Consider the following 16,107-nt stretch of genomic DNA (forward strand, 5'->3'; position numbering starts at 1 on the left):
AGAGAGAGGAGATCTGCTTACCTCCTTTCACCACCTCCCAGAGGGGTCCAGCACCCCTACTTTTAGACATATGGCTGTGTGGATCTCTCAGATGTCTATTGAGTTGTGTGAATATCCTTTGTTGGTTTGTGAATGCCCTTTTCATTGTATCTTAGGGGGACAGACTAAAGGAAAAGCTCACTCTGCCATGATGCAGATGTCTCTCTCCTTGGATCTTGTTTTTTAAATCAATTCTATGTCTTTTGTTTGGAGAATTTAATCCATTTATGGTTAAAGTAATTACAATAGGTAAGAACTTACTATTGCCATTTTGTGAATTCTTTTCTGACTGTTCCTACATACTTTGTTGCTTGATTCCTCTCTTGCTGTCTTTCTTTGTGATTTGATGACTTGTGGCAGTAGGCTTTGACTCATTTATCATAATCTTTTGTATATCTACTACAGATTTTTCCTTTGTGGTAACCATGAGACTTACACAAAATATATTTATAATTCCTATTTTAAGCTGGTAACAACTTAACTTCAAAAGTGATATAAGAAAATTTTTATCTATTGAAGAATATGGAAAAGCCATTCTAGTTTGCCCTAAATTTTATTTGAACCAAAGAAGCCTGACTTATGGCTTGTCAAACATATATTATACATCTCCTTTAGTCATTACCTTAAAGTAAAGAATATACTCTTTGAAGATAAGAATTAATGCCATCCTCCTTATTACACCAGTACTCTTTGAAGATGTCTCCTTCCCATGATGCCAGGGTCATGTTGACCCACTGTGTATGTACTAATCTGTGACAAACATCTCCTTGAACCCCTGAAGAAATGTACCCCTGTCTTATTTGGTATACGCATCTTTGTTTAGAAATGATATATAACTGTGCTTAAAATTGCTCTTCCCTGGAGTGCTTTCTTACCCTGAGAAGGCTGTGAATCCTGGGCTACAGTCCTCAGTTTGGCTCAAATAGAACTCTGTTATTTACTATAGAATGATTATTGATTATTTGCATCAATGATAGTATAACATACTTTTACTTCTTTCCCTCTCACGTTTAAAATTTACATATTTTTAATTTTGTGTATCCAATGACAAGTTGTATTTATGGCTATTTTTAATACATTTTTTTTAACTTTTAAAGTGGAGCTGTAGTGACTTACATACCACCATTACAATATCAGAGAATCTGACTTTGACTGTATATTAACCATCACCAGTGAGTTTTCACATTCTTGTTTTTACGATGTTAATTAGCATCCTTTCATTTCAGCTTGAAGAACACTCTTTAGCATTTTAAAAAATTTTTTATTGAGTTAATGACAGGTTACAATCTTGTGAAATTTCAGTTGTACATTATTGTCTGTCATTCGTGTTGTAGCCATGAACCACCTAGCTTCTGCAGAAGCCAGACTGCTGAATCAAATGGAGATGTAATAGGGATTACAACCCCAGCATTCTTAAATCTTTGCAGATGGCACTAATCTCTGTTATTCCCTCACTCCCCAGGAATACAACATGGCTTTCAACTTACTATTTTCACCATGGGAAACTCCAGTTTTAGGGCTTTTCACTTGGCCTTTCCTAAGGTGGTCATTGTTATTTCATAGGTTAAGGAACACTAGGTTAAAGAACCAGTTTGGCCAACTGCTGTGTGTGTCCAGAATATACATTCAGGAACTGGAGAAATGATTGCTGGCTGGCTTTGTGGATCGAATGGACTCACTTTTAGGCAAGACAGTGCTTGACCTCCATACACTGTACTCTAACAGGGGCCATGATGGTGCTTTGGGTCTCCAGGTATTAGCATCAGCTCAGATACTATATCAACAATCCTTACAAGATCTGTGTATTTTCCTTTGTCTGACATATGGTTACTTGAATAAATATCCATAGGTTTCTTTGGTGAAGAACTGAGGGAATCACCACTATGTAAATTTGCAAAGTTCTTTCTTATTAATCCTGCCCTCATTTCAATCAGCAGGTTCTAGGTCTACGAAATGGTTGTGGTCTGGAACCAGGCAAAGGATCATCAGTTTTTATTGGGGTAGCTGATCTCAGCCATCTGCCCATCTATTTTTAATCTCTTTTGGTGATATTTTGAGGCAATATTCTTGTTGGCTGCGCATGTGTTTTGCCTGTAAGAACGCTGTGTCCTATTAGCTATCTCCATAGACATCCATGGACGAGGTCGCCCTGGCTGTCATTCTAACCTTGCTGCCCATTACAGAAATTATTTTATCTTGTTCTGACGGTTAAATGCTGCCACCTGGCTCCTGTTACTCTGGAATCCTATCATTTCCATTGTGACTAGGGAATCCAGTTTTGTAAAACATTCCTACATTATTCTGACTTACAGAGGACAGCTCCCACTGAGCATCTCAAGGATGCTGGTGCCCCCTCAGCAGTATGTTCCTTATCACCTTATTAAGTTAGCATCTCTGAAGCCTCCTGAGGAACATAATCACCTGATGGGTGGGTTTTCCAGCTGTGGAGAGTAGAGCCATGCCAACTTTCCTAGGTGTTCAGATCCCATTTTTCCATAGTCTGCCCTGGCACATGAAGTATCTCTACTTTCACTTCATCTAATGTGTACTGTGGCTTATACCAAGCCTTTAAGAGCCACCCAGGGGCATATTAGAGTCATAATCTTTGGCCCTTGCCAGCATAATTAAACTCTGTGGCACAGGAGAGTGCACCTGTATCGACAATTCTCTTTTCCAGTTTCACATTCCACCTTACTCCATCCAGGATCACTCCCAGACACAATCTCCTGGATCCTGCGGATATATGTTGGCCAGTCCTGCAGCTCCATTGCCGTAAAAGCTTTGTTCAGCTAGCAGGACAACCCAGAACTTGCCCAGCTGGGTCATGCTGAGAGAACCCTGTGTAGTCTTCATTCAAGCAAGATGGTTGGGAGGGTAGGGGTCTGTCTTCCAACAAGGGGTAGGAGTTCTCTTCTGCAGGCCCAGTGGGTTCAAGGGGATCTGGAGTTCAGAGTTCTCATGTGCATCTGCATAGAAAGCCCCCATTCTGAGTTTCAGACCTTCACTCCTTCTTTATTGGGGCCCTGACTTTCGCACAAGTGATCATCCTGAGCCTTGAATGCAGACATCTCTGAAACTATGCCATGCTTAAAATTAGGGCCTGTGCCAGGCCTTCATTACTGTCTGCCTTCTAGTTGTAGGTATGAAGGTCTCTTTGCTTTAGGAGGTGATTAATAGATTTAAGCCTGCCATTTACTCTTTTCAACACATTAGTGGCACTTAGCAACAGTCACCCAAATCCACAGTTCTTACAGTTACCATTTCTCCCTTTGTAAATGCCAGACAACTGCATCGGCTGCTATACCTCTTCCGCTTTATCTCATCCAGTTTCCTACAGGTGAAAGTTTGGCAACTGTACTGTTACAGCATCCCAGGACATCAGTATTCCACCTGTCACCATCTGCTAGACAGTGATCCAACTGCAGAGCCCCATCCTTAGGGCCTGCTTGTTAGGTCCGTTATCTTATGTTGGGTTCTCTAGAAGCAGAGGCTGAGGTAAAGTCTCTTAAGTAAGTGATTTATTGTGAGAGTTCTCTTAGGAGAAGTGGGGGAAGCAAGATGTTATGGCGGGAAAAGGTAAGCAAGGATGTGGTGACAGCTGGAGACTAGCTCCAGCCTGATCCCGTGGGGAGCACAGGAACATGAGTCACACCACACGGTTGGTTCCACCTTGGGGCTGGGGCCTGGCTCCAATCCAGGGAGGAGTAACTTGCAGGTGAGGGTGGGTCCATTTGGCCAAAGGCAATATTCTGGGGAGGGGTGGCATCAGCAGCCAACCCTCACAGCAACTTGGGGATGAGAAGCCTGCCCAAAGGGGCACCACCAGCATCCACTACACCAGTGAACTGTTCTCATTTGCTTCCTGTATAGCAAACACTTCCTTGAAATTCTTCTCAAATTCAGCCTCCATTAGGCCAAAGTCATACAGAAAAAAAAAAGGAACAAAAAAAAAAAAAAGAAAAAATAATGAACTCCATTACCAGTTAGACAGCTTGCAATTGAGATTGATTAAGACTCTTGTCTTAAACACCCTAAGTTACATTAACCAGGTTAAGCTTAAAAACTCACACAGCTAAGAGTAACTTCTCTTTCCTAAGAGCATGATTATTTCACATCATTGGTCAGAAATGGAAAATCATTATCACACTTCGGGACTCTAACTTAATGGCTGGGTTATTTATTTTAGTGAGAGTTACAAAAGTAATCTGTGTTCTTTGTAACAATTCAAATAGTACAAAAATGTCTAAGTACAATCAGTGGTCTTCCTTTCCTTTAATTACTTCTATTCCCCTCAGCTGATCCCTGTTAACTATAGGGTCGATTCACATGCAACGGAATCTGGAGTTTGGGATTTCGCCAAGTTTCAGTGAATATATTTGGGGAGAGATAAGAAGCACAATATGACTCTTAGATGGAAATCCTCTTCCCCTTAGGTTTGGATTAGGCAGGACTTGACTGTTCTGTGCGCACCTGTCTCCTTTGCAGAGGAGAACGAGCTCTCAGGGGCCTGGGGTTCTGGCTGCAGAGATAGCTTCTGACTCAGTTACTCTACCACAGTGAACTTTTGTCCTTAATGGAAGAAGTCACTCACTTCCAGAACACTTGCTTGTGCAAGCTTGTCATGGGAAGAAGGAAATTGTAAAATTTCCCAGCACCGAAAATGAGGGCAGAGCAACTCAATGGAAAGAAAATGAAATGGAAGCAGGGAGAGCCACCTACCTCGTAAGATGCTGTGTGGTTCTGAAAGATGAGGTGCAAGTCCTGCACAAACTCTTTTACTTGGGGGTAGCCCTGTTCATTTAGCTGCTTCTTGATTTTGTCCAAACCCATGAGTTCCTTTAGGTTTTGAAAAAAAATATCAATGGGAGAGTTACTAACATAGTTCAAAGTCTGCCTTCTGTGGATTCCTGTAAAATTCAGCAGAATTACATTGAGGTAAAGATAATGACAGCTGGTGTCCTCATTCCCATGAAATTCAGATAACAAATCCCACAGGAGCCTGTTTCAAGGTCAGGTATCATCACGGCAGGCTGTAATCACGGTTCGTGTTGTTACTTACATCATTATTTTGTGGTGTCTTTGCAAAAAGGGAGCTCTCTACACAGCAATAGATCTTCAAGAGGAGGAACTCACATTTCTGCAAAAGAAGGAGACTGTGAATGAAAAGCAACTTGGAGGGAATGAGCCCATATGAACGCCCAAGGGGAGGCATGGCCATACCAGTCTTTCAGAAGTTTCCTCAAGCATGTTTGGCTCTTGGAAACAGACAAGTATTAGCTGAGTCTTTTTTCTGTAAACAAGTTCTGGTGAGGTTTCAGAGTGGTTGAGGCATGGCTCCAAAGAGCAGGCTCCATGTGGATGCCTTTCCCCTTGCCCTTTATCTGTTTGACTTCTCACATGTGTGCAGAAAGGAGAAGCCTTGGAGTATGAATCTGACTCACCAACTGCTCCTCAGGCCCCATCTGCCTTGCCAGGACCTCAGATTCCCTGTGACACTGCTGGCTTCCTGAAGACATACTCATCCTGCAGAAGGTGCAACTCCACAGGATCCTGAGAGGTTGGGCATAAGTGAGCAAGGGTAAGGCCCCTGGAAACAGCCACTGTTCCTATGGCTGCCACTGTCCTTCTTTCAGGAATGGCCTATAGACACAGCTGGAGGATGAAGAGGACACTTCCCAGAGTTACTCACTTGGGGTCTGAGCCAATGACCCTCCTCCCATTGATGGATTAGCAGGGAGTCTGCGGGTGGAGAGTGGTGTCAGGGTGAGTGGTGGGCTCTCCTTTCCCCATCTGAGCTGCTAGGAGAACAAGAAGCCCTGCCTGCCAGGCCTGAGTTTCAGAAATTAGGCCTCAACTCCTGGGGGCCTCAGGCCTCCATCAGCCTGTTGAGAACGTGGCAAAATGAAAGAACCTGGCCAGGTTTCCTGCCTTTTCAGAATAAGCACAGAACACACACAACTGGGATTTCCACCCCTGTGAACAGGAGTCCACACGGGAAAACTTCTAGTAGCATGCATGTTGGCAAAGCATCCAATCACCAGCCTTGGCATCCCCGAGGAGAGCAAAGAACATGACCCCCTGCTGCCAGCATCATTAAACAGCTCTCTGGATCACACTGCTGGACCTGTGCCTATGGCCCTGTTCTTTCCTCATCTAGACACAAGTAGGAACACAGCAGGGGGAGTGTGCATGGTAGGAAGAAGCATTACTAATAAGGATAGAGGGGGCTGCATCTCACGAACCTCTGAGTTTCCACAGGTGGGATGTGACAGTCCTCGTGAAAGGTTTTCAAACAACTATAGCAGCAGAACAGCCTTCCTTCATCCAAGCACACCGCACATTTATCTGTGTTTTCCAGCTAGAAGATAAAACAATGTCCGATCTCCTGTGAGATCCCAGAAGGCCAGCACTATGGGAATCTAGAACTCATTGCCTTTGTGTGAACCTGCCTGGACACTTATATGCTTCTCCCTGAGCTATGAAAGAACAGCGTGGAGTGGAGGTTTCAGAAGAAGAAATCGTGGTCTGCAGTGAAGTTCAGGAGGAGGGATCTGTCCATCAGACCAGAACACTTTTCCCTATAAAATCAGAGATTCTAACACAGAAAGACTAACAACAACAGGATGATTTTACAGGAATCTGAATAAGTTTATTACCTTGCAGATAAAACAAGTTCCTGAATAAAGTGTTAAGTCCATTTGTCTACACCACAATAACTAAACTGACTCATGGAAGGATGATATATTGAGAATTTAATAAGATGGAATAAACTCCTAAGAAAGCACTGCATACTGTTTTCTTGGCTGTAGGCTCCCCAAGAGCTGAAGGGCCTGGTAGGAGTTTCTGGACTGTGGATTCTGTGCCTGGAGGGCTCCTGGGCCTGTGACAGTGCCTTCGGGTTGGAAAGACCCATGGGTACAGATGGGCAGGTGGGTGCCAGGGCGGATGGATCTCTTTGGCTCTAGGAGCCTGAGGGAAGATGTCCCATGACTTAGCCTGACATATAAGATGTGGAGGAGCCATCTCTGAATGGCCATGGAGTGTGGTGGTTGCTTTGTTCTATAGAAAGAATGGGGAGGCACTCCCCGAATCAACTGATACTGGATTTCTCACCAGTCTCAATATGTGAGGACTTTAACCAGGTTTAATTTCATTTAGAGAAGATAAAACTTGACAGTATTTGCATCCAAATCTTGTAGAATAACTCCTAATCATTAAAACCAAGAGAATTTGTAGATCAAATATAAAGAGACCAGTACAGATATACTCTATTGTACACAAATACATGTGTAATCATGACAAAGAACTGGTCTGTGACTGAGCCCTTTGTCATGCAAGGAAAAGATGGAATAAGGACCAAAATTAAACTCAATATTATGTGCTACCTTGACATTTGGTAAAATTGAGAGGGCCACGAATGACCTTTTTAACAAGATTAGGCTCTTAATTCTTTGGCTCTTTGTCTTTTGGCCCAGTTGCACATTTGAATCTTCAGGGGAGAATATATAAAATACTAATGTCCTGGTGCCAACACCAGAGATTTGGAATCAATTGGGCTGGGTTGGGGAACAGGCACTGGTATTCTTAAGTCATAGAATGGCTAATTTTGGTATCAGAATCCTCTGCGGACTTTTAAACAATCCTAATGTCCAAGTCATAGCCCAGACTGATTAAGGCAGAATTTCCTCTAGGATGGGATCCAGGCAATGGTACTTTTCAAAGGTCTTCATGTGATTCCAGTGTGTAGTCCAAGCTGAGATTTAGCCTGAGCAAAGTCTGATGATTAATGCACGAGGATATTATAAGTCAACGTTAAATGGGCCCGTAATATCTGTCCCAGGAAAAGTTATTAACAGGGGTGAGGACACTCTCACTGGAATGGTTGCTGTCTCCTCCCCATGCATTCTTGGCCATGGGCTGTGTGATGTGACCCCATGTCCACGTCCATCCTAAATAAAGGAGCACAGGGCTAGGGCTGTGGAATCCATGCACTGCACTTAACCTATTTGATTGTTGCCTCCATAACCTTCTTCCACAGAGGGAGAAGTCACTTTCACAGATAGAAAGGAGGTCTTCACAGCCCCTCTGATGGAGCCAAAGGGCATCCAAAGAAGTGACATCAAAGTAAACAATTTTCCAGTTCAGCTCCTTCTATAGGATACATCAGTCTCCCAAGAGCTTCCTCTCCAACAGCACTATCCTCATGAAGGGCAAATAATTTCTACTTGAGACAAATTCTGTGTGTACATTTTATTGGAATGTAGAAAAGGATGAAAAGGATCAGAAAAAAATGATTTTAGTTGCCTATCTCATGAAATGATATAGTTATATGTTGCATGATGACGCTGCAGTCTAAGGGACCACATATACAAAGCTGGACTCATAAGATTAGTACCATATAGTCTAGGTGTGTAGTAGGCTACACCATCTAGGTTTGTGTAAGTACTTTAGAGGAGGAAGAAATTTTTCTCTATCCTTCTAGGTTCTTCTGTTGGTCTTAGGTTTAATTGACATGAGACAGATTAACAAAAGAAAACGAACAAAAGTTTAGTAACACATATACATAAGCGAAACCCAGGAAAACTGAGTAACTCACCATATGGCCAAAGCCTCACCTTAAATACTATTTTCAACTAAAAACAAAAGAAGATGTTTGAGGTGGGGAGAGTCGGGGACTTCAAAGGGAAGGAAGGCAATTCACAGGTAGGTGAAAGGAGCAAACATTTGGAAAACAAGTGTGTGTTTGGGCAGCACAGAAATAGAAGAACACAGACGGGAGCCCAGCAAACATGCTTTTCTAGGTTCCTCACTGTCTACCACCTAGTTCATGTTATGTTAAAGTGATAGCTTGCTTCCCGAGACAGGTTCTTTTAAAATCTGAATTCTTTTAGGCACTTAAGGGGCAGATAAGAAGAAAAACTTTCTGAGTCTTTTATTTCTTAAAAATAATCAGCCTGAAATAATCCTCATGTTAAAGGGACACATTTTGGGGTGACAAATTTTGATCCCCTACACTACACTCTATGATGTTTGCACAATGATGAAATTGCCTAATGTTTCATTCCTTAGAACATATCCCCATCATTAAGTGACACGTGACTATATATGGTTTCATTAATATCCCAAAATAGAGTATCTACTAGGCCAGGGTCATCTGAATGACTATGAGAAAACTTTCGTTTCATCAGATTTCAATGAAGTTAGAAAATATTAACACTGATGAAAAAAATCTGGGCTTGAGTTGAAGATGACACTATTATGAAATATTTTTATGTATTCCATAATCATATTTGCTTTTCCAATTTTGACATCCTTACAAAATCTGCATCTATAGCTAAAGCACATTCATGAGGTCTATTTTGATGACTCCATATTATCCCCATGTCAAATGGATTACTGTTCAAAGAAGACCTTGCCTTACATACAACATAATGTTCAAAATTGCAACTCTGAAGAAACAAGTGAAAAAAAAAAAAAGCAGGAGAGATGAGAGGAGGAAGCTTAATTATAATTACCCAATTGAGAAAGCATAAAATAACATGCCATACACGTAAAACCAGTCAGGTGATGAGAACTTGTAAGAAGTTATATAATAATCACCTTTTTTTTCTTGGTGTATATTCTTGGAGGTTTAGGCAGAAATCCTTCCTGAAAGATAAAAAGATCCAAGTACATGGTTAACCTGGGTTTCTGTTTTGTGAGTCTGGTATTTCCCACCTCCTCTCAAATATTTCTACCTGGACATCCCACTATCAGTTCAAAAGTCCAGGTGTCTAAATGAGAAACCATCTTCCTTGCCTCACCTGTACTTCTTCTAGACTTCAATAAATGGCAGCTGGAAAATCATCTTTAGAAACTTTTCCCCATCTCTTGTGCTTTTTCTGAAGTTTTAAGAGGTTTTTCTTCACCATCCCTTTGACATCTCTCACCTCCTATCCATTCCCATAAATGCCACCCCAGCTTGAGTCCTTACAGCAGAGCCATTCAATCAACACACACTTATCCCATGCCTACTGAGTGTCACACACTCTGGACAATCTTGGGCACACACAGACCCTAGAGCAGTCTAGAGAGAAAAAGAGAATGCATGGAAGGATAAGTATAAGGTAGTGTAAAAAGGACTTTAGTAGTGGGTTCAGGGGGCCCAGGGAAGGGCTGACCAGGAGCCAGACCAGTCAGGGAATATTATTCAGAGAGGGGTGACGTTTGAGCTGAGCATTGTAGGGTGACTATAGGTTCATTGGGCTGAAAGACACTGAAGTCATTTCAAGGCCCCATGACTGTCTAAGATAATGTTTTAAATGTGTCATTTCACACCTCAGAAGACTTCCCTGGTTCTGCATTGTCTATGTTATGAATTTCAACTCCTTAGCCTGGCATTAAATCTCTCCACAAACAACCCCAATTGATGGATTATGCCTCATCACACACAATCTGTCTACCTCAACCCACAGACCTACTTTAGTCGTGGTCCTGGTTTCCATGTCATTCTTTCTCTGAAGTGTCTTTTTTCCTCTTGTTTGACTGTACACTGTCTTCTTCTTTCACTGCATAAAGTTGTCTGCATTCACCTTAGTCAGAATGACCTTTCCCTCCTCCAAGCTCCTGCATCTACCCTGACAGAGCCCCTTGTACCACACTGATGTGATGCATTGCACTGAGGCTATGAGTGTGGGACACCTCTCTTTGGCAAGAGGATAAACTCTGGTGCATCGTGGCTTCTGCTATAACTCAACAAATATTTGGTGAACAAATAGTGACCTTATTCTTAGGAAGCAGCAAGGAAAGTCACATCTCCCGGCCCCTGTTACTGGAATACCTCTATCAGCCATCGTAGGGGCCTCCCACCACAGCGCACACTCAGCTTCCAGTTACTTGATTTTTCGTGGCCTCCATTGACTTCAAATTCCCTGAGGGTCATCCAGTCTCCACCTTCACTCTGTATACACTTCACCAAGGTTCCTGTAAAACCAGGGTAAGTTGATCCTGAGACCTCTTGGTCCTCAGAGTTCTGCTGGTGGCCTCCCACTACACTGGATCTGGAGATACCCAATTTGGGCTCAAGAGCAATTGCCAGAGAGTCTGGCCTCTCCTCCCAGACTCCAGAAACCCCAAACCCAACCTATAAGTCCCCTCAAAGGAGATTTCCTGCCTTGTAGCAACATTTCTTTAACCTTTATGCAACAAAAAATTGATAATTATCATCAAAATAAACCTTTTAAAAGTATTCCAAAATCACCCACAAAAGAAAAAACAAGTGATTCTGAAGAGTGAGAGGATTTCAATTTTCTGAGGATACAGAGTCTCCAGATGGCCCTGGGGGCAATGTGGAGACAGAACTTCAAGTTGGACTTGGACCTCAGGTGGGTGTCCTGTGGCTCAAAATAGTACCACAGCAACATCTGTGCCCTTGATTACAACCATTCTTATACAATTTAATGGCATTATTGAACAGAGATCTTTCTGTCCCTGAAATCCTGGACAGCTGACATTAAAATAATTGTGAAATATTATTCAGTGGAAAATTTAAGTTATATAAAGAAGACAGGCATATGCTTAATGTCATTAGTCACTAGAGAAATACAAATCAAAATCACAGTGAGATACTACTTCACATCCACTAGGATGACCATAATAAAAAAGACGGACAATAACAAGTGTTGGTAAGAAGGCAGAGAAATTGGAGCCCTCGTACATTGCTGGTGGGAATATAAACTGGTGCAGCCAACGTGGAGAGTAATTTGCTTTTTCCTCAATAAGTTAAACACAGAATTACCATACAACCCAGCAATTCCACTGCTGGGTATGTGCCCAAAAGAATTGGAAACATATATTCACACAAAAACTTGTACATGAATGTTCAAAATAGCACTATTCATAATAGCCAAAGAGTGGGAAAAAACCAAACTGATGAATGGATAAACTAAATATGGCATATCTATACTATGGAATATTAAATTATTTGGCAATAAAAAAGAATGAAGTGCAATACTTGCTACTACATGGATGAACCTTGAAAACATCACGCTAAATGAAAGAGCCAGTCACAAGAAGACACACATTATATGAGTCGATTGATATGAAATGCCTCAATAAGGCCAGTTTATAGAGCAGAAAATAGATTAGTTGTTGCTTAGGGCTGGGTGGTGGGGTGAGATGGGAACAGGCGTTGACTGCTAAGAGACATGGAGTTCTCTTTAGTGGGGGCCAAAAATGCTCTAAAATTAGATTTTAATGATGGTTGTATAATCTTGTGAATATACAAAAAAATCCCAAACACACCCAACAATGAATCGTACGCTCTAAGTGATGACTTGTATGGTATATGAATTATATCTCACTCAAGCTGCTTAAAAAAGACATGATGCAAACATTTGATTAATTGGTGTCCACAAACCCATATTAAGAGATGTCTGATATAACATCCATCATAATAGACAATTTTTGTGAAGCTTTATAATTTAAAAAGGCAAATATTTTACATTCTTTATGTGAATTAACTCTCACAGTCACACCATGAAGCAAGTCTTTAGTTATTTTCTCTTTTTTAGTTGAGAAATTTTGGGCTCAGAAAGGGCCCATTCTTTATTCAGATGAATCCATCACTTGGCATAACTGAGGCTGGAATGAGGTTTTCTACTTCGAAATTCTGTGATCTTCTCACTACATCAAGCACCCTGCCCTGGTGATGATGATCCAGAAAGGGAAGAGGATATGAAGGTGGAGGCTGAGGGCCTCTTCCCTTTTGTTTCTGATTCAAAGTAAAATATGCAATATTTTCCATCTATAGGTTGAAGTGCTTGCACTTCTCTTTGGTTGTTTGGGCATCCCCATAGACACTTCCATGTGGAGGAAGCACTTAACGTGTGTGATTTCTTAAAGCATGAAAATATTATTCTTAGGGATCCCTTCCTCCTTCTCTCAAGCCAAACTGGGGCTCCAATTCCTTAAAGATGTGTAATTCAGATGGGTAATTCCATCACTTCTGTGATTCTTTCAGATAGAAGTTGCAAATTAAAGTAGACCTTGAAACCCACCTCGTTTCAATTTTCTCTTATATAACATCCCCTTTGCCTGACCACAGGTCACAGGAAGTATTTCAGAGTGGAAATTCACATTTTCATTTCTGTCCATTCTTGACCCTGAAAGAGAAGATTTCTTCATTATGCCTCATTTTGCGATTGTACATGCATCCTTCCTCTCCTGTTGGGGTCATTCCTATAAAGACATAGGAGCACTTAGGAAACTATTCCACAAATCTCTAGAATTTCGGTCTTTCTTCCAGTGGTATTTTTGGTACATAACATACATAGACAGAATGTCTACTTTGACTTCACTTCTCAAATCTCACACAAAACAGAATGCTTTAGCAGAGAAACCAGGCATCAATAAAACTGTCTTAACTCCCAATCTAGTCAGCCTCACTGATTCTTACAGGACAACAAAACATACAGCTTCTGTCATGTTCTGAAGGGTACTCTCCAGCAATACTATTTCACTGCAGTTAGGTAGCTAGAGACAAAGTGAGAGACCACACTTGTATCTCTCTATTTGAGCCCTGACTGAGTGAGAAGAGAGAGGATAATGGGGTAACCTAATGGAGATGGTGTCTGCCTTCTATTTGTGTTTTCTACTTTGCTTCATTTCTCTCTCACATCAGCTTTCTCCATAGCTAAAAGAAGAGCTCAAGAAGCTCTAGAACAATCTGCAAATTGCATGGCTGGCTAGATCATTTGCAGACTGACAATGGTGTGCCCTTTATCAAGAGCTACACCCAATGCACTGACTGTCTGACTCTATATCCTCATCTCTTCCTTTCCACACTCTTCTGTACAGCTCTTTGGTCACCGAAGGCAGCTGTCCCCAGGAAGGAATCAGCTCCTTCCTGAATCGTGATCAGGACAAAAGCGGTGAGGGATTAATGGTATATAGACCAGTTCCAAAAATTCAAGATTCTTTTCTGACTACTGCTGGAAATGATGGTTGCTTCCCCAACCAGCATAGAGGGCACAGCCTTCAGAGTGCCTGGGGGATTCATATTTAAATTTGACTATATTTTATGGAAATGCCTTTGCTCTGCTTATATCTGACCCTTCTGGATGAAAGCTGAGAATAGGAGATGATTGGGAAAGAAAGATGAAGTTATAGGCACTGGAATGGCACACACAGATTTTGTGGCACTGAAGGAAGAGCAAAAATCCAGGTATCTGAGGAGGGAACACCCTAAACCCTAGGAGGGACAGGAAATGGAGGAACGTTAATGACATCTATCTTTTGGAACTGCCCTGAATCCCTCTTTCAGAAGGAAACTGCCCTGGTACACCTCTTGTACCACGGAGATGCTGAGTCTGCCATTCTGTACCAGAATCAAGAAAACAGACACTAGAAACAGTGTCTGCACATTCCATGCAGAATACCTCCAGACATTGTCCCCACCCTGATTCTTAGTCATCCAGTGGAGGGTTGCAGGGGGAAGAACGCCTTCTGGTGGGTATCATGGGCAAAAAGAACAGATTGGATAGACTGTCCTCAGGCAGTGCTCCTCCCTCCACCTCCCTGCCCCACCCCAATCAATGACTAGATCCAATAAATGGAGCTAGGAACTCTAAGCCTCTACAGCTGGCCAAGGGCCCACATTGGAGGTACTGTCTACCTTCACCCTGGCTGATGTCTGTCTGCTTAGGGACCTCAACAATTGTAAATGTTTCCCTTTCAGGAGCACCATGTGTGCCCTTGGGATTGTACTTCTTGTGTGAAAGCCAGGCATTCACTTGCCTCCTTTATGCAAACACGTGACTTGCACAGCAAGGGTGGTCATAAAAGACCCAAAACCATTTACGGTTTATGAAATTTATTAGAGGCTGCAGGAAACAAATTGAATGGATTTGGTCCCGGCCTCCATTGGTCAGATTAATCAGAATGGCTATTGGAGTGGTTTCTTTATGGGGAAATTTGCCACAATCTGCTGTGTGAGGTGAATTTGTTGGGAGGCAATTCATGGCATTTCCACATGCCTCAGAGTATCTTTTCAAGGATGTTTGAATGGCAAACAGCCTTGGAAGCTAGAATTAATGTGGCCCTCCAGGTCAGATGGCAGATTTGTTTCCTGACCAGTATAAAATAGAGAACGTCTCCCTCCTTAGAAATATATCAGGATAATAAAGTCTCTCTCGGATCCTCAGAGGAGATTTGCTTAACTTCCAGGGTGATGGTCATGTTCTGTATGTTGATAAAGATTTAGATTCTACAGGGAAATGCTTTAATCAGAACTCATAACATGATATACTTAATATTTGTGCATCTCATTGTAAATTTTAGCTAAAAAAGAAAATAAATAATTGTGAACAAATATTGAACTCCAATTAATGATAGGCATGCTGAAGTATTTGGGGGGAAGTGTACTGATGTCTGCAACTTTGTAATATTTCCATCTTAAAGATGGGTTAGAGAATGGGTAGAGAAATGGATAGATGGGCAGAAATGTGGTAAAGCAAGAATGGTACAATGTTAATTGTAAATCTATGTAAAAGTATAATGGGGCTTATGGTAAAATTTCCCAATTTTTCCATACCTTTAAAATTTTAATAATTCAGTGATGTGGAAAAGAGCTTTCGGAGAGAAAGGAAAGATTATTAACCAAGAAATGACAGTCACAGTAAAAGAAGAATTTTCATCAGCTACACAATACATTACAGAAGACCTTCCAGTAATCACTTTACTGTACCGAGGAGAAATAAATGTCAACCTAGAATTTTTAAACTTGTTAAAAAAATTCTATCAAAATAAAGACAAATTTGCATATGCAACACTTAGAGGGTTTGCCACTTAGAGATCTTCACTAAAAGAACCAGTGATTTAATTCAGCTAGACAAAAAGTGAAACCAAAGAAAAGAAACAATGATGATAAAAAAATCATTTAAATAATTATTGACTGTAAAAGTGATAACAGTTTCAAAATTTATAATTAAAAGAAAATTAATAAGAAAATGTTAAAGAAAAATAGCTTAAGTATGGAAATGAGATGTTCAATTTGTAGGGAATCTATGCTAAGACCCGCATCATCTTTTG

The 16,107-nt window shown here is 41.4% G+C and overlaps 1 protein-coding gene across 2 annotated transcripts in view; it reads right to left on the reverse strand.

The window, feature by feature from the left end:
- Positions 1–1,844: 1,844 nt before the first annotated feature.
- LOC106827879 (nuclear body protein SP140-like protein) overlaps positions 1,845–16,107 on the reverse strand; it is a 61,645-nt gene continuing 47,382 nt past the window's right edge. Inside the window, exons 9-16 of one of the 2 annotated variants that reach the window (XM_014836038.3) lie at positions 13,077–13,181; positions 10,859–11,001; positions 9,640–9,687; positions 6,282–6,397; positions 5,481–5,589; positions 5,099–5,176; positions 4,759–4,875; positions 1,845–3,943 (exon numbers count right to left, since the gene is read on the reverse strand). In XM_014836038.3, the coding sequence (XP_014691524.2) occupies positions 3,872–3,943; positions 4,759–4,875; positions 5,099–5,176; positions 5,481–5,589; positions 6,282–6,397; positions 9,640–9,687; positions 10,859–11,001; positions 13,077–13,181 (788 nt within the window). In that variant the 3' untranslated portion in view covers positions 1,845–3,871. The remainder of the gene's footprint in view (positions 3,944–4,758; positions 4,876–5,098; positions 5,177–5,480; positions 5,590–6,281; positions 6,398–9,639; positions 9,688–10,858; positions 11,002–13,076; positions 13,182–16,107) is intronic. The other variant, XM_044751233.2, reaches the window with a different exon arrangement.

The sequence above is a fragment of the Equus asinus genome, chromosome 19 (genome assembly GCF_041296235.1).
Source record: "Equus asinus isolate D_3611 breed Donkey chromosome 19, EquAss-T2T_v2, whole genome shotgun sequence".
Lineage (NCBI taxonomy): Eukaryota > Metazoa > Chordata > Mammalia > Perissodactyla > Equidae > Equus > Equus asinus.